The sequence below is a fragment of the Corythoichthys intestinalis genome, chromosome 9 (assembly GCF_030265065.1).
Source record: "Corythoichthys intestinalis isolate RoL2023-P3 chromosome 9, ASM3026506v1, whole genome shotgun sequence".
Taxonomy (NCBI): Eukaryota; Metazoa; Chordata; class Actinopteri; order Syngnathiformes; family Syngnathidae; genus Corythoichthys; species Corythoichthys intestinalis.
The window spans coordinates 53,684,643-53,709,427 of record NC_080403.1 but is presented as its reverse complement, the minus strand read 5'-3'; the positions used below and the strand labels follow the sequence as shown (position 1 = coordinate 53,709,427).

At 40.8% G+C, this 24,785-nt stretch overlaps 1 protein-coding gene across 1 annotated transcript in view; it reads right to left on the bottom strand.

Moving 5' to 3' along the window:
• Positions 1-734: 734 nt before the first annotated feature.
• Positions 735-24,785, bottom strand: part of LOC130921708 (cadherin-22-like) — a 514,730-nt gene continuing 490,679 nt past the window's right edge. Inside the window, exon 15 of the mRNA XM_057845921.1 lies at positions 735-6,600. Coding sequence (XP_057701904.1) covers positions 6,056-6,600 — 545 coding nt within the window. The 3' untranslated portion in view covers positions 735-6,055. The remainder of the gene's footprint in view (positions 6,601-24,785) is intronic.

Here is a 24,785-nt window from a genome sequence, read left to right as displayed (position 1 = left end):
GCTTAGCTCGCTGTTTAGCTAGGACCTAGCTCCAACGTCTTGGTGGGGACAGTACTATGACGTATAATGTTTTTGGATCGTTATTTTGAGATTTAGGGGGCATTTTGGGGTAGTTAATGGGTTAATTCTGACTTGCGCAGAAATTTGGGTTATGTTGCGACTGTAGGAATGGATCTCGTTCTTAACCCGGGGACTACCTGTATACATATATTTTAAATTAGTGTTAAAAAATTATACAACTCCCACTGCAGTTTTGTAATATGGAATATGTATTTATTATCGTATTTGAATCAGATCAAATTAAGACTTATAAAATTGACACATTTATCTATATTACATTTTGAATCCTTATTTGATCTGTTTATGACTAATAATTAATTATTTATATTTTTGTATTTTATTTATGGGCGTGTCTCGATTAAAAAATTAATCCAATGAGCGATTTTGTAGTTGATTAATCGCAATTTAATCGCACAATTTTTCATACTATGCATAAAGAGCATACTGTATGCCTGAGAGTGTTATTATGCGTGGATTTGATGCTAATTTTTGTTAGCGCAAAAATGGCATGTTCTATTGCAGGGGTGTCCAAACTTTTTGCAAAGGGGGCCGGATTTGGTGTGGTAAAAATGTGGAGGGCCGACCTTGGCCTTTACGTAGAACAATATATTTAAGCAAATTTCAGCAAGCCATTCTGTGTGTCACATTTGCTTTTTTATTATTTTTTAAAAAAAAATTAATTTAGGGCTGTCAAAATGATCACGTTAACGGGTGGTAATTTTTTTTTTTAATTATTCACGTTAAAATATTTGATGCAATTAACGCACATGCCCCGCTCAAACAGATTAAAATGACAGCAGTGTCATGTCCACTTGTTACTTGTGGTTTTGGGGAGTTTTGTCGCCCTCTGCTGACGCTTGGGTGCGACTGATTTTATGGGCTTCAGCACCCATGAGCATTGTGTAATAATTGACATCAACAATGGCGGGCTACTGGTTTATTTTTTGATTGGAATTTTTACAAATTTTATTAAAACGAAAACATTAACTCATTCACTCCCAGCCATTTTCACCGGAGCAAGGCCCTTCGCTCCCGGCCATTTTACTGGATTTTGACTGATTTTGCAAGGCCCACAAAAAATTCTGTTCTATTGCTATATAAACATGGAACCCACCAAAAGAAAGATTAGACTCTCTTCTTTCAGCAGAAAAAAAAAGTAAGTTCATATCTTTTTCCATTCTTTAGAAATCGGGATTAGAAAATAGCTTAGTTTGAGCAATTTTCCAATTTCTGATGAAAAAACGGAGAAAATGAGCTTTTTGTTAACGCAAAAATGTCAAACATAACTTTGACTTTAACACGGCTATTTTTTGCTTCAGTGACATCCCAAACATCTGAATAATGTTTTCCTTTTACAAAATAACATGAACAACCAGCCAAATAGAGCTTTTGATAGCAAAGTAACAATTTATTCACACTTACCTAACTGAGAGATGACGTTTGGTGGCTGCGACAGCGGTTAAACTTTCCCCTCATTGCCGACTGTCTCGTAAAGATGGATTTTTTTTTAGTCTTTTTTTTTGTGGTGACCACTGTCTCGTTTGCCTGGGGAACTTATGTTCCTGGGGGGGAACTGGTTTGGCTGTGCGTGTTTCCGTGCAGGACACTTGAGCGTGCGGTGGACCTGAGCAGCAAGCTGCGGAGGGGCTCTGCTAACTTCCCTAATAAAGTTGTACTGTTTGAATTGGGTTATGAGGTCTTAACAAATGCGCTACTGCCCTCCAGTGGCCAGTTTTATTGCTTTAAAATTGGTTTTAAGGCTTGTTTTTTGTTTGGGCGATAGATCGGAAGCTCTAGATGCTTCTTGTACAAAAAAAACGCAAAAGGCGTATAAATACGTTTGTGGGACAGTTAAGCATTTAAAAATAGAACGTCTTTATACGTTTCTGGGAGCAAATGAGTTAAGAGGAGTTTTAATATAAAATTTCTATAACTTGTACTAACATTTATCTTTTAAGAACTACAAGTCTTTCTATCCATGGATCGCTTTAACAGAATGTTAATGTTAATGCCATCTTGTTGATTTATTGTTATAATAAACAAATACAGTACTTATGTACAGTATGTTGAATGTATATATCCATCTTGTGTCTTTTCTTTCCATTCCAACAATAATTTACAGAAAAATATGGCATATTTTATAGATGGTTTGAATTGTGATTAATTCCGATTAACTAATTTTTAGGCTGTGATTAACTCGATTAAAAATTTTGATCGTTTGACAGCCCTAAATTATTTATTTCAACAATCTCGCAACTAGCCTTTGTGGCGTTCTCTTTCGACTCTCGGGCTCTTGCGAAATACTGCTGCAGTAAAATTAAACCAGCTTTAAGTTGCTTCAATTTCTCGCTACATATCTTCCCTGTAATCTTGTCGTACATGTCAGCGTGTCTTGTTAATATCGCCTCACATTGAACTCTTTAAATACGACTGTCTCTTTGCAAATGACACACACACAGTTGTTGCATATTTTAGAGAAGAAATACAGAAGTCCAATTTCATCCTATCCTTGAAGCGTCGGCCGTCACAGACAACTTTCTTTTTTTTGTTGATTGTCGCCATTTTAGAAATGGGGAATAAAGGGTAACGCGGGGTAATGTTGCTTAGAGTGCTGCCTCCTTTTAGTGGGTAAATGAGGAGCAGCATTTCGTGTGTAAGCTACTTCATATGCTGGTAGCAGTACTGCTGACCAATTTATTAAGTCTGTGTGCGGGCCAGACGTTATTAATTTTATGACAGAGGCTGGGGGCCAGATGAAATTTGCATTTGGGCCCCGGGCCGGACTTTGGAAATGTCTGTTCTATTGTATATTAGCATTAAGCTAGCTGCGCATTCGCAAAACGAAATTTTGAAATATTTTGCATCTTAATAATCACTACATTTTCCTTGTTTTTAATCTTGCATATGACCTTAAATGGACTATCATAAGCCTCTTAAGCATTATATTTTTGTTTTTACGTAAACTTGCCTCCATGTTGAGATGTCCGACAGCTTAATCGGTATCCTTACAACTGTGCAAACAGTACCAAAGGTTCGACATTGCTTGGAAAGCAAACTGCTATTAAAGGGTATGACAACACCTAGGGAAATGCTAATATTCCATCATTTATCCATAAACGCATGCCTTTTGGATTCATATCATGCTACTTCGTGTAATTACAAACATCGCAACACCAAGAAAATGATAGAAATTTGGATCGATTGTCCAGCTAAAACGACCCGCCCCCGAGATCCCGGAGATCTAGCATATTGCGTGCGTGACGTCACTACAAGGAAACAACCGGCTCAGTGCTTAGTACTGAATGGCGGCGATGATGGCGGACAATTTTGTTTCTAGTTGCAGCGACGAATCCGATGTAACGAACATTCTTCTAATGGTGACGAGGAGAGTTATGAACCTTTCTTTGGTGTTTTGGGTTATCAATTTGAGCCCAAACGAAAGCCAATGCAGCCTAATTAAAGGACCATTGAGGGGAGCAATCACACTGATAAAACACCGGCAACAGATCGTGTGGGAAACACCGAATGGTTTGTTTTGCATTTCTTTTTGTGAAGCTGATACACCTTGACCGCAAAATAAGGTAATGTATAGAATAATTATTATTTATTGTGCTATTATCGGTTTTCGCTCTGCCAACCGACACAAATATGAATGGGATTAGAGGATTTGTTCTATACATTTTACGAGCGATAATTTATACATGTGTCCAGTCCTATAGCCAATGCGTGATGTGTTTTTTATTATAAAAGAGTACTCACTCTGGCCATTTCCCTCCTTTGCTTTGACTGGGGTGGTCTCATCAGAGCCAGTCATCGTCCTTTTTCTTGATATCTCGGGACATTTAGGTGGCTGCGCGTGTAGGTGGGCACCGCATCTGCTTTCAGCAGCAATTTCTCAGCAAAACCTGATTTCCATTTGTCCATAGTTCGTACAGCTTTTAGGTGTAAAACACCCACCACACAAAACCGTGCCGGAGGCTGGGTCTGCAAAATTAGCCCTCTTAGCACTGACGAACTTTACTCATTGTCTGCGTAGACCATTTCTTTTTCTCGCGTTCGGGAACTCACGGGTACTACATTGCGACAAATGGCTACTTGTACACGACATAGCATGAAAGGTTTGAACTAGAGATGTGATCACGTCATTTTCAAAGTATCGGAATCGGCAAAAAAATATCGGCCATGCCTTTTTTTAATATATATATATTTTAATTAAATCGTTTTCTAATTGTATTTAACGTTACAGACATAATAGTCCTATATAAATGATATCTACCGTAACATTATGTAGCTTAGCTGTACTTGTAGCAGCTTTTCGGCAGCAGTCAGGTATGTTGTTGTGTTTTTTTATCTCGTGGCATGAGTTGAGCTAGAGCCGTGAGTTGAGCGTTGGCATTACCCGAGGGGCCGGTTAATGAGAAGCATAATGTTTAGCTACTCCCGCTCCGTTCCGTCCCAAAGCCCGCGCGGCGCGCTGAGTGTGTTGTACTTCCGCTTTACTTGGCATATTTCAATAATCGGAATTTGGATGTTTGTGAATCGTTCTCGAATCTTCCACGGCCGAATCGCGAATAATCTAAGAATCGGAAATTTTGCACACCTCTAATAAACACCCTATGTTATTTCCCAACGCAAAGAAGATATATCAATTGGTAGCACTACGCACAGTCATGGTTCCACTTCCCATCATGCATTTGGGTATGGCTGCAGTATCATTTACGGAAAGCTCAACAAATACACTAGATGGCAATATTTAGTCACAATATACAAAGTCACAAGTCTTTCTATCTGTGGATCCCTCTTACAGAAAGAATGTTAATAATGTAAATGCCATCTTGAGGATTTATTGTCATAATAAACAAATACAGTACTTATGTACTGAATGTTGAATGTATATATTCGTCCGAGTTTTATTCATTTTTTTCTTAATGCATTGCCAAAATGTGTATGATCGGGAAAAATTATCGGGAATGATTGGAATTGAATCGGGAGCAAAAAAAAGCAATCGGATCGGGAAATATCGGGATCGGCAGATACTCAAACTAAAACGATCGGGATCGGATCGGGAGCAAAAAAAAAAGATCGGAACAACCCTAATTTGAACCATTTTAGCGATTTTTCTGATAAAACACGAACGCAACTCTCTCGTCGATAAACAACGATGGCACCTGCCTCGACCTTTTGTTTCCTTGTTATGACGTCTCCGCCCCATTCGGCTGTTTCCGGAATACTTTCGGAAATGTTCGTAATTTTCGATCTATTTTCGATAATTGCTCATGAGTGTGATTTATTTTTTTATCAACTTTATTAATATTTGTTATCTTGCCACATAACGGTTCTATTGATATCTCACAGCCCCTTAGTGTTTTAATACCCTTTAAAGACGTTATACTCCCACCTTTTATACTATTAAATATCATTTTTCAATGGAATATTAAAAAATTTAGCAAAATTAATATCATTAAAATAGACAAAAACAGAAATCAACTCTGATTATGACCTGCAAGAACACTCTAAATTAGCTCTTTCATAATTTCATCGCTAGCTCCTGCCATTAGAGATGAATGTTCACAGTTTAATTGAACGGGACATCTGTCAGTGCCATTGACGGCACTGGACGTCCAATCCACGGATGGATTTCTGTTACCGTTAATGGCAGACAATTAGTCCCAAAATGGTTAAAATCCGCATTCCAATTCTTTTGCCCACTCAGAGAACCACTCAGACATGTTCCGACATAATATTGTATTTTCTGGAACATTTTCTGCTGAATTCTTCTTCAGATTGCCAAAAGGGGCAATTCGATTCCGTGACGCAGAGACGTCTATTCTCTCACGGCTGTCACCCTCGATTTCCAAATAAAGTCCTTCGGAAAAGCGGAAATCGGGCCGGAGGAACCTCGCGAAAAGGTCTTTCCGCTGTGTGTTTTTAGGAGAACACGGGATGAAGAAAGAGGAGAATATAGAAGGAGTCTCTCAGAGGACGGGACGCTGTGCTAGGAGCCGTCCTCGTCGGGCTTCCCCGGCGCGTAGTAGCCGGCCAGCTGCCGGAATCGCGGCCCCCAGTCACTGAGGTATGAGAAATCCTGCTCGGAGGTGGTGGACAGTGTGTGGATGGAGCTGAGCGACAGGGCGGGCGAGCTCGTACCCTCGAAGGCGTACGTCTGGAAGGAGTCATACGGCGGCACCGAAAGATCGGCGTCGGCCTGCTCCACCTTCTTGCGGATGTAACCTTTGAAGAGAGAGAAGTCGGCCGCCGAGTCGTACCCGGAGGCCGCCGACCCGCCCGCCAAACGGTTCCCCTGCAACCACTGCGGCAGCGAGCGGATGTCCGGACCCGAGTCGGAGACGGCGGCGGCGCTCTTTGCCTCGGGGAAGTCGTAGAGATTCCTGAGGGCGCTCATGTCGTACGCTTGAGTGTCTTGCTCGCCGCCGCCCTCGTCGTTGTACTTGATGACGTTGTCCCGCATGTCTTCCTCGTCCTCCGCGATACGCTTGCCTTTTCGGTGGCGTTTCAGAGTCAGGATGAGCAAAGCCAGGACTGTGGGGGAGAAAGAAATGAATTTAGCCTCTTGTAAATTGACAAAATCAACAGGAAGTTACCTAAAATCAACAGAAAGTGACAGGAATGCCACAAAATGAACAGGAATTGACTGAAAATGAACAGAAAGTGACTTGGAATGCCCCAACATTTACAGAATGCGACAAAATCACCAGGAATTGACCCAAAATGAATGGAAAGTGACCTAGGAATACCCACAAATTAATAGGAAGTGACCCAAAATGAACCTGGTGGGACCCAAAATGAAGAGAAAGTGACCAGGAACGCCCCTACATCTAAAAGAAGTGACTCAAAATGGACAGAAAATGACCTGGAATGCCCGAAAATCAAGAGGAAGCGAGCCAAAACGAACAGTAAATGAAAGCCCAGAAATTAAATGCCCATTATATGACTAGAACGTGACCTTGAAATGCCCCCAAATTTCCAGAATGCGACCCAAAATCAACAGGAAGTATCTACAATGAATGGAAAGTGACCCGGTAATGCCCCAAAATCAACAGGAAGTGACACAATTTGAACAGAAAATGAACCCGAAAGCCCAGAAATGAACAAGTGCTCCTAATATGAATTTCCCCAAAATGACCCAATAATGCCCAAAATTAACAGAATACGACCTATATTCAACATGAAGCCATCCAGAAAAGCTCTAACATCAACAAAAAGTTACCCAGAAATGCCCCAAAATGAACAGAATGTGAACCAAAATCGACAAAACGTGACCCAGAAATGCCCAACATTCATAAATGCCCCAAAATCAACAAAAAATGCCTAAAATTAACAGAATGCAACCCAAAATCGACATAAAGTTACCCAGAAATGCTCCAAAATTAGCAGAAAGTGACCCGTAAATGCCACAAAATAATTGGAAGTGACCTGTAAAGTCCCCAAATGACCCTAAAAAATGCCCAAAATTCACACCATAAGACCCAAAATCAAGAAGTCATCATAGAGTGAGCCAGGAAAGCTCTAAAATCAACAAAAGTGAACCAGAAATCCACCAAAATGAAAAGAATGTGAACCAAATTCAACAAAACTTGACCCATAAATGCCCACATTAATAGGAAGTGACGTGCAACTATCCCAAAATCAACAGGAAGTTACCCAGAAAATGCCTAATATTAACAGAATGTGACCCAAAAGGAACATGAAGTGACCCAGAAATGCCCCAAAATTAACAGAAAGTGATCCAGACCTGCACCCAAATCAACAGAAAGTGACCCGTAAATGCCACAAAATAATTGGAAGTGACCTGTAAAGTCCCCAAATGGCCCACAAAAATGCCCAAAATTCACATCATAAGACCCAAAATCAAGAAGTCATCATAAAGTGAGCCAGGAAAGCTCTAAAATCAACAATAAGTGACCCAGAAATGCACCAAAATGAAAATGTGACCCGTAAATGCCCCACATTAATAGGAAGTGACGTGCAAGTATCCCAAAATCAACAGTAGGTTGATTTTAGGCATTTTAGAAAATGCCTAATATTAACAGAATGCGACCCAAAATCAACATGAAGTGACCCAGGAATGGCCCAAAATAAATAGAAAGTAAGCCAAAAACGAAAGTGACACGAGAATGCCACAAAATTAATAAAAAGTGACTTGTAAATGCCCCCAAATCAACTGGAAGTGACCCACAAATGCCCAAAATTAACAGAATACGGCCCAAAATCAACATGAAGTGACTCACAAGAGCTCTAAAATCAACAAAAACTGACCCATAAGTAAACCAAAATCAACAGAAAGTGACCCATAAATGCAAAACAAATAACAAAAAGTCAACCAAAATAAAAAAGAAAAACGTGACCTGTAAATGCCCCAAATTAATAGGAACTCACCTGAAAAATGCCCTCAAAACAACAGAAAGTGACCCAAAAATGTACCAAAATTAAGAGAACGTGACTCAAAATCAACATGAAGTGACCTCAAATGCCACAAAAATCAACAAAAAGTAAAACAACATCTATAGACAGTGACCCATAAATGGCAAAGAATTAAAAAAGTGAACCAAAATCAACAAAACGTGACCCATAAATGCCCCCAAATTAATAGGAACTCAACTCTAAATGCCCCCAAAACAACAGAAAGTGACCCAATACTGTCTCAAAATCAACAGAAAGTGAACCAAAATCACAAGAAAGTGCTAGGAAATGCCACAAAATCAACAGAAAGTGACCCACGGACTTAACCGACCAAGAGACATAGCACCCCACACAATATTTCCGAAAATTGCACTTTCTCGATAGAAATATCTTTAAACTCATGTCAAGTGAATACACCCTTTCCAGACTACATGGATTAGACGTCCTTTGCAGCCAATGGCAAAAAATTAGTTCATAGTAGAAAACAGTTCAAACACTCTTGAATTAAGAGGATATACAGTGGGGCAAATAAGTATTTAGTCAACCACCAATTGTGCGAGTTCTGCTACTTGAAAAGATTAGAGAGGCCTATAATTGTCAACATGGGTAAACTTCAATCATGAGAGACAATGTGAAAAAAAAAAAAAAAAACAGAAAATCAAATTGTTTGATTTTTAAAGAATTTATTTCCAAATTATAGTGGAAAATAAGTATTTGGTCACCTACAAACAAGCTAGATTTCTGGCTGTCAAAGAGGTCTAACTTCTAACGAGGTCTAACGAGGCTCCACTCGTTACCTGTATTAATGGCACCTGTTTTAACTCATTATCGGTATATAAGACACCTGTCCACAATTTCAGTCAGTCACACTCCAAACTGGCCAAGACCAAAGAGCTGTGGAAGGACACCAGAGACAAAATTGTAGACCTGCAGCGGGCTGGGAAGACTGAATTTGCAATAGGTAAAACGCTTGGTGTAAAGAAATCAACTGTGGGAGCAATTATTAGAAAATGGAGGACTTACAAGACCACTGAAAATCTCCCTCGATCTGGGGCTCCATGAAAGATCTCCCCCCGTGGCGTCAAAATGATAACAAGAACGGTGAGCAAAAATCCCACAACCACACAGGGGGACCTAGTGAATGACCTACAGAGAGCTTGGACCACAGTAACAAAGGCTACTATCAGTAACACAATGCACCGCCAGGGACTCAAATCCTGCACTGCCAGACGTGTCCCCATGCTGAAGCCAGCACACGTCCAGGCCCGTCTGCGGTTCGCTAGAGAGCATTTGGATGATCCAGAAGATGACTGGGAGAATGTGTTATGGTCAGATGAAACCAAAATAAAACTTTTGGGTAGAAACACAGGTTCTCGGGTTTGGAGGAGAAAGAATACTGAATTGCATCTGTAGAACATCATACCCACTGTCACAACATCATGCTTTGGGGCTGTTTTTTCTGCAAAGGGACCAGGACGACTGATCTGTGTAAAGGAAAGAATGAATGGGGCCATGTATCAAGAGAGTTTGAGTGAAAATCTCCTTCCATCAGCAAGGGCATTGAAGATGAGACATGGCTGGGTCTTTTAGCATGACGATGATCCCAAACACACAGCCAGGGCAACAAAGGAGTGGCTTCGTAAGAAGCATTTCAAGGTCCTGGAATGGCCTAGCCAGTCTCCAGATCTTAACCCCATAGAAAATCTGCGGAGGGAGTGGAAAGTCCGTGTTGCCCAACGACAGCCCCAAAACATCACTGCTCTAGAGGAAATTTGCCAAAATACCAGCAACAGTGTGTAAAAAGCTTGTGAAGTTACAGAAAACGTTTGGTCTCCGTTACTGCCAACAAAGTGTACATAACAAAGTATTGAGATGAACTTTTGGTATTGACCAAATACTTATTTTCTTCTCTAATTTGGAACTAAATTCTTTAAAAATCAAACAATGTGACTTTCTGTTTTTTTTCCACATTCCATCTCTCATGGTTGAGGTTTACCCAAGTTGACAATTACAGACCTGTCTAATCTTTTCAAGTAGGAGAACTTGCACAATTGGTGGTTGACTAAATACCTATTTGCCCAACTGTATTACAGACATTTTTTGGGATTATTTCTTTTTTTTAGACAAGAATTGAATTCCTTTTGAACATGAAAAGGCAACTTTAAAGTGATTCTACAGATTTTGAACAAAATATACAATTTATATTCCAATGACGCAGCTGATGTAACTTTGACTTTTCCAAAAGTCAAAACAACATGAGGTTCGGGGTTGCGAAAGGGCATTTCAGCGAATTGTCAAGTTTTTCACTTAAAATGCATTAGCTTCGATTTTGCAGCCCTGCCCTAAAATATGATTTAAATGACTTAAAAAGGGGGGAGGGACGAGCTTTACATCAATAATCATCCAAGCCTGAAGAGAGTTGAACTGCAAGGATGCATCAGCACTTTAAATGAGCGGCAAAGAGCACAGGGATTACTTTTATTACCCATAATTAGATATTTTTAATATGACTAGTCAAATCAAACATATTTGAAGCAATGGTAATCTTTTAGTATGAATGACCTTCATGTGAAAGATGAGAAAAAACATAATTATGACAAGAAGCACACTTTGATAAGCAGTCATTTTGGGAGGAATTTGACATCAACTATAGTGTTGCACTGATGCCGATATTAGTATCGATACCGATAACGTCTTTAGTATCTGTGCGTACTAAATAATAACGTGCCAATGACACGGTCCCAGTTAAAGCCTGGGACCGTGCGCTTTGGTCAGATGAGACCAAGATTGAGCTTTTTGGCAACAAACACTCTAATTGGGTCTGGCGTGCCAAGAAAGATGCGCATGCTGGAAAGCACCTCATACCCACTGTGAAGTATGGGGGTGGGTCAGTGATGCTGCATTTTCTTGTCTTTGCCAGTGACTGTAGCTGGAGGAGAGCGAGCCTTCAGTAAAATGAAAATAATAAAAAACTACCTACACTCCACCATATAAAGGGCAGGCTTCACAACCTAGCCATGCTCTCCAATGAGAGCTTGCTCAAAAACTGGATTTCACTGATGTTATAAATGACTTTGCTGTCAAAAAATCTAGGCGCATCACTGTTTGAAGGCTTGATAACCCCAGGGATGTGAAGGGGGCAGACACAGGATGTTTAGTTATACTGTTTTGTTGCTTAGCAAGCGGGCATGGCACTCTCAGTTGTATTGTATTGTAACCTACATGGGACAATAGATGGAAAATGTTTATATTGTGTCACATCGAATTACGGTGTGTTCAATTTAACTGTCCATCTCAAATAATTTGAAAATTTACACTGTCTGCTTGCAAAGCGGTAAAAGTACTGCGTATGTTGTCGTGACAAGCCGATGGCAGGGGTGGGCTGGGGGGCCCCTATAATGGTCTCTTGTCCCTGGGCCCCTGCAAGTCTGTTGACAGCCCTGTATATATATACTGTATATTGAAAATGTAAATTAATTCACACGTTCGTTACATCGAGATTGGATTACTGTAACTCCCTACTTGCAGCTTGCCCTAAAAGTTCTCTAAAAGGTCTTCAGCTAGTCCAAAACGCAGCAGCAAGACTTTTAACAGGAACCAATAGAAGAGAGCACATCACCCCCTGTGCTCCAGGCCCTTCACTGGCTTCCAGTCGAGTTTAGAATTAAATTTAAAATCCTCCTTCTTACATTTTAGACCATTAATGGGTTGGGGCCATCTTATCTCACCGATGCTCTGGTTCCATACCGCCCCAACAGAACACTCCGCTCTCAGAATGCAGGTCTACTGGTAGTTCCCAGGGTTTCTAAAAGTACTGTCGGAGCTAGAGGCTTTAGCCACCAAGCCCCTGTTTTATGGAATCAGCTTCCAGCTAATATTAAAGAAGCCGAGACAGTCTGCACATTTAAGATTAGATTAAAAACGTTCCTATTTGACAAAGCTTATGGTCAGGCTAGTTGAAGTCGGAGTAGACTCAGTTTAGTCTAAGCTGCACTAGAAGCTATAATGCTGGGGGAAGTACAGCCACTGAGTTCTATCTCCTTTTTCTCACTCTACCTACCACTTGTCTTACTTTATTTCTATTTTCCAATGTTAATTTCTAGTTGTCTAGTCTCTTTATCACTAGTCACCCGGTGCCCCCTTTCAGGGGAGGGGCTATTTTTCAGCTGCAGCCTCCTGACTGTCCAGACCCCTGGCTGGATGGACGTCCTCGTTGCTACCTCCGTCTCATCTGGCTAGATGGACCTCTTCTTGTTCCTTACCACACAGCTGGGAATCGGTATCGGGATGTAAGGGTGTGTAAATGTTGTAGTCACTCTACATAAATGCAGTTCATGGCAATTAATCAGCTTTTTGCTGTGCGTAAATGTTGCTCATTTCCCGCTACAATGAATCTGGATTGACTGGCATCTGGCTGTGTCCAGTATTTAAAACACCGCAAAAAAAAAGATCATTATCCGCCGGGCGCCTCTATACATCTTGAGGAATCAATGCCTGAAATGCTGGCAGAGATAAAAGGACTATAAATAACATGGTCGGCTCACGGCCGGACGGCGTTTGAAGCTGTGAACCCAGCTACAATCTGAAACAACACAAAGACAAATGGCAAACATGCGCACGGCGTGGCCGTCACATCAGCCGTGTCCGGGGAATTTGCATAGTAGGGGTTGTTAGATGGGAAAAAGTTGAAGGTGGCCTTGGAAGTTGAAATCTTTCCATCATTTGCCTACTGTCCTCCGGGGGTGGCTGCCAATCATCTTTGTGCATTTACAAGTCAAACGAATGCATTTTAGGCTAGAAAGAAGCATGAGGAGAAGAAAATAATAGATGGAAAGTCAGAGCTTAAAGGAGGGGTGACAAACTCGTCGCAGGCGCATTATAGGTATGGGTCTCCTTTGGATGGCCATTATTATTTTGGGGATTAGTGTTGCACGTATCGATACGGCAATAAAATGACATCCCTAGTATCGACGAATACTAAGGGGCAGTTTACATGGTGACTCTCCGAGAAGACGAAAAATTTCAAATTTGCATTTATATGGTTCCGTCTCCATTCGAACAATGTCGCAATTCCGCATGAAAACGGTATAGTATTCATGCCAAGCCCTAGGGGGCAGTGCAGATTTCGAATGATGCACTTTGACTTCCTCAGCCCGGAAAACAACATGCCCGCTCCAAGCAATGTCATTTTCTTTTGTTCAAAAAGGCACAAAAATGGAAACATTCAACATATTTACATTAAAAATATAATAAAAACAGCAAATTAAAGCCGACATTCCGCCATATTTGCCGTTTTGAATGTTCAGTAGCACCGCTGCGCACGCCCAATGTGACGTGTACAAGTGCTGACGTTATCGGCGTGGTCCCGCGCCGCGGGAGCTTTGATATGCAAGCGGAGCAAGCCCCCCTCAAGCCCCCGCAATTGAATTCTTCCACTTTGGAGGCAGGATTCCAAGGTTTGCGTCTTTGCCTTCCGTTTTCGCCGACACAATACGAACGCAAGGCCACTCCGCAACACAGTCATTGTGTCTTCGTGTTGCAGAGTCGCCATGTAAACTGCCCCTAAGAAATAAAATGCATACATACTGTATGTTTTTGATGCTGCTGAAATATGCAGGCACAAATGTGCAGGAAGTGCCGCAAAATCAACTAAAAGTGACCTGTACATGCCATAAAATTAACAAAGAAGTGGCCAAAGCTTCAAACTACCAGCTAGTTTTTTGGGAAAAATGTATAATTCCACCAAAATTTGACAAAAACCTTCCGATAGCTTACTCATGGTACATTCTAAGTCTGAACAATATATCGTTTAAACATCGCCATCGCGATGTGCGCATGCACAATAGTCCCATCACAAGGATGTGGGATAGTTTTTTTTAATTATTATTATTATTATTATTTTTTTAATCCACAAACTTTTGATCTGCTTCATGCGCTCCGCACAGCCTCCCTCCCTCCCTCTCCCATCTCTTTGTTCCTTAGTCACTGTGGCACTTGCTTATTAAAGTTGACAGATGGTTGTTTGATCTTGCCAGAGAAGCGAAGCGGACTTCACATGCGCCGCATACGTCAATCATCGTTTAACTTTTTAAGTAGTTGCTGCGCAAGGAAGCGCATGCTGAAATGAATGTGTGCGTGTGTGCGCAGTCGGACATGTTGTGTCATGGCAATAAACACCAGAAGTGATCTTGAGGAGTTTGTAATTTCTACATGTCACTCCAGGAGTCACAGCCAAGGTAGGTAAACTGAAGCATTTAATAAAGCCAAACATTTTTCTACTACAGTATGTTATTCTTGTTTAAAAATGATTCGGTGGGACAGTTATGTTTAAAACTGATCATATTATTACATTTGAAGTGCTTAAAAAACATTTATTAAAATATATTTGGCGGAAAACACAGAAAAGACTGAAAAAGCAGTTTCTGCTGTTGCACTCCTCTTTAAAAGAAACTGCTGTATTTTAAGCCAAAACAACTGTTGTGTTTGATAGAACAATATGTTTTTATGTTGCCATAGCAGATTCATGGCGCACGAAGCCCCCGAGCTATTTTTAATTTGTCCGTTTTACCCTGAAAACCCCCGTTTACAGATGTTGCGCAGCCACTTTTGTGTCAACCCAGCCATAAAACGAAGGTAATTCATTATATTTATTATTCAAAATGTCTGCAAAATGTTTGTAGCTTAGAATCATTAATTGACGTCTAATATTTTGTTAAAAAAAAAAAAAAACATTTAATTTAAAAAATTATTTATGATTTAGACACAAATGTCCTACCCATAATATCGCCCAAACACAAAAAGGATTGCTTCAATCGAAGAGAGCAGTTTCATTTAAAAATTAAGTGTCCAAATGCAAATTTCTGAGTCTCAAATATTTTTCGTAATCAAAAACTTTTTTTTCTATAATTTTTTTTTTTTTTGGATTGAAGTGATTTTTCTTTTGAAAATATTTTTTTGTTTTGAAGCATCTTAGTTTTTGAATAATAAAGACAGAAATATCCTAGCCAAAATGTGGCCCATTATTTTAATCAAAAAAGTTGTTTAAAAAAAACAAAACAAAACAAAAAAAATCAAAGAAAAATAGTTTGCAAATGCATTTTTTTGAGTTTCAAATTTATTTTTGCATTTAAACACACTTTTTTTAGTGAATTGACTTTTTTAAAAAAATGTTGATTGAAAATATACATTTTGATCGAAGCACCTTGTTTTTTTTTTTTTTTTGATTGAAGACTGAATAATAAAGACACAAATCTACCTCCATACCCAAGTTCATGGAGAGCCTCTGTTTAAGTGACTAGCTTAAATATTAAATAATAACAACTAAAATGTCCTAGCCAAAATGTGGCCCAAATGCAAAACTACTGGACTGTCTCAGGAAATTAGAATATTTTGTATTCTAATTTTATGAGACAGTCCTGTATGCTGAAATCCAGCTTCCATATCCAACTTTTAGTATTTATTGCGGGCCAATAAAAATTGGGCCGCGGGCCACAGTTTAGGTACCCCTGCCTAAACAAACAGAACATCTCCTTTAGAGTTGTTAACCAAAGTTTCCGATCATTTGCACCATTTTACTTGTCCTGGGAATTTTTAGAAGCTCCTACTCTGAAGATTTTTTCACATAAGTGCATGAAACTAGATAGGTTTTGCCGATTATGGAAAAAAAAAAAGACCGAACTCCTGTTGGAAAAGACTCAGGAAGACAGTTATTTCATTTCTTAAAGTGGCCATTTATGAACCATTTTGGCAATTTTAGTTTCTACCAAGAACAACTTGTCTCCGAGTTTTTTTTGTTTGACTTCCACGCTAATAGCTACAATTTGTGCAAACGTTCCAAAAAGTCACTTTGCCGCTTACCTAAAGAGCCTCGTGAGGTGGGAGGAAGCCTGAGCGATCTTGGAAAGCAGACGCCACGCGCCGTTCCAGCTGATAACATCCAATCACTGTCCTCTCGCATTGTTTGCCCGGCTCCGCTGGGACGGCTGTGCCTATAACCATTGTGTTTATTCTTCTCCTCCGTGAATGGGCCAAATTAATTGCCATGGGGTTCTGGGGGTGGGGGGACAGTCGCGCGGTAAATCGCGGCGCGCGCCTCCGCGCATACTAAGTTAGGCCTGCTGGGTTCAGCCCTAATGAGGTAAGTGTCAGCGGGGAAAAACTCTCAACTCCATCGTATGCGCAGATGCTTCTTGTGCAAATAGAGCGGACGCGGCGGATTTAACCTTGTGACAAACCCTTGCTGATAGCGCCGGTGTTGACGGCTATTAGCCGCGTGGACTCTTGAACCGACGGCTATCGAAAAAACATTTAACTTGAAGAGTTGTAGGTTTAGTGTGACACTTTTTACCTGGGTATGGGTGAGGGCACTCATTTAGCTCACTGGCTGCCATTGATGGTGCCAGTCAATGGAACTGAAAGATTTGAATTCACAGCCAGTGCACCCAATCAATTGTTATGAGTAGCACACAATTAGTTAAATGCTATGAAACAACATATAGAGTATACAGTTGTGGTCAAAAGTTTACATACACTTGTGAAGAACATAATGTCATGGCTCTCTTGAGTTTCCAGTTATTTCTACAACTCTGATTTTTCTCCGATAGAGTGATTGGAACAGATACTTCTTTGTCACAAAAAACATTCATGAAGTTTGGTTCTTTTATGACTTTATTATGGGTGAACAGAAAAAAGTGATCAAATCTGCTGGGTCAAAAATATACATACAGCAGCGCTAATATTTGGTAACATGTCCCTTGGCCATTTTCACTTCAATTAGGCGCTTTTGGTAGCCATCCACAAGCTTCTGGTTGAATCTTTGACCACTCCTCTTGACAGAATTGGTGCAGTTCAGTTAAATTAGATGGCTTTCTGACATGGACTTTTTTCTTCAGCATTGTCCACAAGTTCTCAATGGGGTTTAAGTCAGGCCATTCGAAAACCTTAATTCTAGCCTGATTTAGCCATTCCATTACCACTTTTGATGTGTGTTTGGGGTCATTGTCCTGTTGGAACACCCAACTGTGCCCAAGACCCAATCTTCGGGCTGATGACGTTAGATTATCTTGAAGAATTTGAAGGTAATCCTCCTTCTTCATTATCCCATTTACTCTCTGTAAAGCACCAGTTCCATTGGCAGCAAAACAGCCCCACAGCATAATACTACCACCACCGTGATTGACGGTAGGCATGGTGTACTTGGGGTTAAAGGCCTCACCTTTTCTCCTCCGAACATATTGCTGGGCATTGTGCCCAAACAGCTCGATTTTTGTTTCGTCTGACCACAGAACTTTCCTCCAGAAAGTCTTATCTTTGTCTATGTGATCAGAAGCAAACTTCAGTCAAGCCTTAAGGTGCCGCTTTTGGAGCAAGGGCTTCCTTCTTGCACAGCAGCCTCTCAGTCCATGGAGATGCTTGACTGTGGACACTGACACCTGTGTTCCAGCAGCTTCTAATTCTTGGCAGATCTGCTTTTTGGTGATTCTCGGTTGAATATTTACCCTCCTGACCAATTTTCTCCCAGCAGCAGGTGATAGCTTGCGTTTTCTAAAAAAAATACTAATTCACTGCTTTCACTCAAAAAACTTTAGATCTTATTACAAAAAAAAATTATATATATCTTACCTAAAAATGCCGTTATGCTTGATAACACACATCACTTAAAAGTTTGGATTTTTTCCCACGTCTTTCAATTGAATTTCTCTTTGTGTCAAGCCATTTTTAAGTTCTAGTTAAGTTTTAAGTTAGTCTAAACTGCAAGTCCTGATAGGATTTTGAGTTTTTGCAGTGTTCAAAATAAATGTGTGATACAGGCTGTATTGGAGCACATTAGCACCAGTGCTACTTGGTGTTTTATCCAGCAATGACTACTGAGCTAAAATTGATAGTTAGCATGATTAAGTTTTTTTTTTACACCCTCATCACTCCACAATGCTATGTTATGTTAAAGCCTGTATGTAAGACACGTTAGCCAAGCATCGACAGTGGTCATAATTAATAGAAACCTAGCCCTCCGCAGGGCTAACGTTACTTCAGAACAGTAACGTTAATCTTATTTATTAGCGCTTAGCGCTCTTTATTAGCGCTTAGCGCTGTACTGCTTTAAGATGGCGGCTGTTCACTAAAGCTGCCCAGACGCGGCCGAGTCTGTCATTTAGCATCTAGTTCAACATACATGTGATCTCTATGAGACGCGTGAGATGCTACCTGTACCAACGTAGCATCGTGCGGGCTAGTATTTAGCAACGTCGGCGTCGTTTGTGGCGGCTGTCGGCTGCAGTAAGTTTTTTTTTTTCCCCCTTCTTCCTCTCCGCACGTGACAGCGCGTTGTCCCACATTAAAAGTGGTCCGAGCAAAACGTGATGCTTAGAGCTGTCAAAATAAACGCTTACTCGAGGTGAATAAAATTACTCGGATCCGTTTTTAAACTCGAGTTACTCGAGTTGCTCGAGTACTCGTTTCAGCTCTAGTTTGCACTGTTGCTCTTGGGACCTGCAGATGCTTTGAAATGGCTCCAAGTGACTTTCCTGACTTGTTCAAGTCAATGATTGTTCAAGTCAATAATCACTCACAAGAAATTGCTAATTTGTGTTGCTGTATGTACATTTTTGACCCAGCAGATTTGATCACTTTTTCTGTTCACCCATAATGAAGTCATAAAAGAACCAAACTTCATGAATGTTTTTTGTGACAAAGAAGTATCTGTTCCAATCACTCTATCGGAGAAAAATCAGAGTTGTAGAAATAACTGGAAACTCAAGAGAGCCATGACATTATGTTCTTCACAAGTGTATGTAAACTTTTGACCACAACTGTATTTGTACAGTAGTGCTGTCAGCTAAACGTGTTATCTCAACATTGAATTTGTTCCAGGATCGTGGTATCCTGGTTTGGAATTCGAAATGTTTATATGTCGAGCGGGAATTTCCCATAAGAATACATTATAACTCCATTAATTCGTTCCACAGCTCAAAAACCTGCGCTACATTCTTAAAAAATACTGCTGGTACAATTACAAATAGCAATTACACTTAGCAAAACAAATGAATTATTCATACAAATATGAATAATAGCAATCCAAGCAGGACTGAACAGGCCCTTGCAGTTTGCCGCAACTCGGAGTTAACGCAGCGTGGACGGCACGCAGCTCAGGGTGGTGGCAGATCGTCCCACTCTCATCATCTCATGAGAAACCAACATGTGCTCGAAACCCGCCTCTTTTTTTGTGTGGAACCTCTTTTGTGTTGTGGGCATCGCTCACATAGATGTTTTTGTATATCCTGATATGAGAAATACATTCACACATCTAGGTGAAAAAAACTCTATTGAAGAGGGTCCTACAGAAAATGGTGCCTTATTCAAAACTAAAATGAATCTTCTAATTGGGCTAATTCGACCAAGTGTGCCAAATTTCGTTGCCCTAAGCTGCCGAAGTCCCTGAAGAAATCTACTTTTAACTCATTCTATTTTTAATTGTTTCAGTGTCCCAAAGACGTATTTATACGTCTTTTACGTTTTTTTTTTTTTTGTTACATGAGACATCTCTTGGTTTTTATTCAATTTAGCTCCAAAGCACAAAGCTGTAAATCCATTTTAATGCAATAAAACTGGACACTGGAGGGCAGTAGTGCATTTGGTAAGACCCGCAACCCGATTCAATGGCAACGAACGGCCGGGGCGCCGGTGGAAGACGACCGGATGGCGTCAAGGATGCCAGACAGCGGACGACTGAGCAAACAACCGGGACCACCAGTGCAGCGGACCATGCCATTGAGTCCGTGCTGCTCGCCCAGCAGACCACGCAGAGACTAAAAAAAAATCCATCTTTATGAGACAGGTGGTGATGAGGGAAAAGTTTATCCGGCTGTCGCGGCCACAACAGCGTCGTCTCTCAGTTAGTTATGTGTAAATAAATTGTTATTTTGCTATCAGAAGCTCTATTTGTCTTGTTGTTTATGTTATTTTGTAAAAGGAAAATATTATTCAGATTTTTGGGATGTAACTAAAGCAAAAGATAGCTGTGTTAAATTCAAAGTTTTGTTTGAAATGTATTCTTTCACAAAAGCTCAATTTCTGTTTTTTTCATCGGAAATTGGAAAATTGCTCAAACTAAGCTATTTTCATGTGCTGATTTCTAAAGAATGGAAAAAGATATGAACTTACTTTTTTCCTACTGAAAGAAGAAGGTCTAATCTTTCTTTTGGTGGGTTCCATGTTTATATAGAAATAGAACTGAGTTTTCTGTGGGCCTTGCAAAATCAGTCAAAATCCAGTAAAATGGCCGGGAGCGAAGAGGGTTGCACCGGTGGAAATGGCTGGGAGTGAATGAGTTAATAGCGTACAAAGGGTCGTCATGGCAACAGACAGAATTGTGGAAATGGTTCTTAAAATGTAGTTTTACAAAAGGTCTTGTAACTACACTGACCAACTTGAAAGGAACTGGTCATGCATAGGTAAAATGAGTGACTTTCTATTGCCACTAGTTGGCGCTGTAGGATTGATGCAGAAGACCCCTACAAACCCTCCAGGTTACGACTCTCATCAGGCACCAGAAGTTTGGCGCAGATATGTTGAATATCTGCCACGTTACGGCTGTTCAAAATTTGTGGTGTGACAAAATAGCGAGGGTCATTTTCACTTTGCTGTTTGGACTCCTCTGCTTCAACGAAACCTCAATATTTTTCATCAGGCACCTGAACACGTCATAAGGCTCCCCCGATGCAGGTTTGAGGTCAGTTGATTTTTTTCTTTGGAACCTGTCTAGTAAAAAAAGGTGTTTCCTGTTCCCAGCAAGAGGCGCCAGGCTTAAATGGTAATATTTCAATGCAGTCGTGTTCAGGGTGGGATACCACTCATACATGCCAAATACGAATACGTATCAGTGAGTTATTAGTTATTTACTGAATTTGGCGTGTTGCCAAAAAAAAAAAAAAAAAGGCTGACTTTGGCTAGCCTGGTAGTAAGACTCACTGCTGTTCCAGCTATTGAGTCTGGCCACCATTAAGCGGATAAAATTTCCAGGGCGGAGCAAGCCACAGCAAACAGACAGCGGAGTGGACCAATCAGCGACGGGCGGGACGAGGGACTTGCGCGCGGAAGTAAACATACGAGGAGAGCGGAGTTCATTCAACATGGCTTGCAGGAGACAGACTGTTGTCAATGACTTGTGTCAATGTGCTTTTGGTAATTTCAAACTGATTTTACCGTGGATTGGAACATATTCTCGGCTCTCCTGTTCGCCATCTGTGTTGTTGTGGAGACGACTTCCGACGTGGAAGAGTGACGTTGCTCGTTAAGAACACGTCACGCAAATTAACGAATCTGATTTGTCGATTGATTTTGTACTTGCTCGAGAGGCTGTTAATGGGCTGGGTCCCAGACTATTCTCTCAGTGTTTGAAAAACACAGGGAGAACAGTCTGGCCGTGCCAGGCAAGACTTTGGCACCCCGCCCAGGTCAGTCCCGTGATTGAAAACTCAACATTTTAATCACTTTAGATCTCATGTGTCTCATGAACAGCCTAACCAATTTTGAGGAGGATCGAACTAACCCCTAAGCGCCAATGTCTCAACTGTGCACCCTGTAAATCAACTAAAATTGCATATTTTTTCAAATTCAATCCACAATACCCGACTTCCTGTTGGGTTTCAGACATGTTAATGAAATCATGCTTTTTATTAAACATTTTTGGGAAAAATGTACATATTATTTTAGGCAAAAAAATAAATAAAACCAGTAAAATCAGTAGTTGCAAATTACCATTTTTGTGGGGAGTACAATTATGTTTTGGACGTCAAAAGTCTACACTGCGCTCAGAAATCTGCCTATTTGATAACAATTGTTCAACGTCAATTCCATTACCTCATGTGACTTTTCCAAGCATCGCCACTGCAATCAGATGGACTTTCTCCACCGTGCATCAGACGCTATACCCCGCCAGCGAGCGTGTGTACAGATGTTGCGCTAAGCGCTCCTGACAAGACGGTTAATTTGCCCCCGGGCTACGCCGCGCCGCTCTTCCCGGAAGTTCAACCCCAGCAGATGGGAAGTTAATTGGACCGGAGGCATGCAGATGTTGCACGGATTTACCGCACCGGGCCTTTAAATGAGGGAGGGAGGGATGCTTTGTTTGTAAAGTAATTAGAGAGAAATTTGTCTTCATTTTCAGCCGACAATTGATGTATCAGTGAGGTGGTCCCGTCTCGGGAAAGTGAAGATGCATGCTTTTAGTTGACGCTGCAAACTGCAATCCAGTATTGACAATAATAATCCCTCCATCTATTTTCTATTGAGCGTGTACTCATTAGGGACCAAACTGGAGTAGATCTCAGCTGTTTTGAGCCAATATATTCTGGAACTTTCGCCATTCAGCAACAGGGTTGAAACATTTAAGTTTAATTTGTTCCAAGCTTGTAACTCAGTGCACTTGGAAGTACTTCAAGGGTCAGAATGACTTCCTTTTCTCAACTCGAGCAGCATTGGATTGGCCAGATTTGGTAAAGTGGGCAATCCCTTTAAAGGGAACCTTGGACTTAAAGACTTATAGGCTCTAATGAGCCAAAGTTTTTCTGTTTTACTAAAATATGTTATTAGAAACACATATATATTGCCATTCATTTAAAATTCTATAACATTTAGTGCATGTTTTGACTTACGGGGTGCGCCATGTTAGCTGTGCTAGCTAGCAAGCCAAGCTAGTATGACGACTGGCATAATTTTGGCACAATCTGCCAATCGGATTGTTTTGTCACAGAGATGTGGGATGAGTTCCCAACGTCGTACATGCATCGAATCCAAGCAGATGAGCAGTGTCGTTAAACCGATCCTAGGCGGCTTGCCAAGATATAAACCTGCTGCTGTTAAACAGTTTGTATATCTCGTCGTTGTTACTTGAATGAATGAAATATTTATTGTCATCATCATCGGTGTCATTGACAATCATTGACAATTACAAATGTGATATGATTTGCCCGAAGGAAGGAACCGTCCCGTCCCCCCCATACACCTAAAGACATACAATCAGACATGGGACAGTTACATACTTCATAATGTTAACATCATACTTGCATCATTGCCTTGTTTTTTTTTTCATTTGTCTTCCTGTCATCGAGGTCTTTCTAAATTTTTTCTTTAATTTTTTTTTTTTTTTTAATTTATCTTGATCTACTGTCACAGACCCTTTTTTGTCTCCCTTTTCGCGATCCCGTGTTTTTTTTTGTGTGTATTCAATAAACTCTTTTTCGCAATCCCTATGTCTGCTTGCTGTCTGAAGTGAGCAGCATTTTCTAATTCCGTGGTCAAGCCAGCCGAACTTTCTTTACAGTTGCGTTTCCCTTTCAGGTTTTACCGCATATACAACGCATGTGGGTTGTGATTGCTATTTAAGGAAAACCATGACTCTAACATCACGCGGAAATATAGTCCTGTGGTATACGTGTTCGTCCATCGCACGCGGATGGGATGATCCCAAGGCAACGCCCGGACACACCTTCAGCTGGCCCACTACATCAAGGACTTAAAAACACTGGACACTGAGATAACACAGATTTTGCTGCTCGGAAACATGTAGCCTTGTTTTGGATCTAGAATTGTCCCTCCGTCGTCTGTTTTTGCCTTGTTTTTGACCATTGTCAACAAATAAATTGTCAACCTGCTTTCGGCAAGTCTTTTTCAAACTTTTGGAACATGGAGTCAGTACAAAGGGTTAACATCAGAGATGATCGCGCGAAGTTCCGCCTTCACGGTTGATGCGCGCGGAGGCAGCATCGGCAGAGCGGCACTTTGTTCAGCTGTCGCGGTTTCCGTGCGGCTTGTCTAGGGAGGCGAATTTCAACAATGCGATTCTTTATATGACAAAATCATGATACTAAAGCCACCCCGAAACGATTTAATTTCGTATGTTGAGGTGCCAATGTAAAATTACTGCTATCCCCACCAGTCAAAATTCATTAGATGTCAATCTTCATTAAAGCCAGCCAACGAGTACTAGGGAATTTACTGTATATTTACACAGCTAACAAGTTATATTATGTGGCGTTTTGAAAAAATGGTTTAAGTTTCCACTGAATAGTACAACAAAGCAAACCAACTTCAGCTAATCAAAAGCGCTATACTTCCTCACACGCTTTGTTGCGAGTATCTAAAGGCCCTGGAATCTTTTCATTTTACCATCAATGAGCTGCTGTGGGCTACAATACGCAACACAAACACAGTTGTGTATAATAGCCAGCAGAGGCTGCCTCTGACGTTTCGGCGACGTGTTTGCGGATGCTTTTAAAAAGACGATGAATAAGTGATGCTCTGCTCCC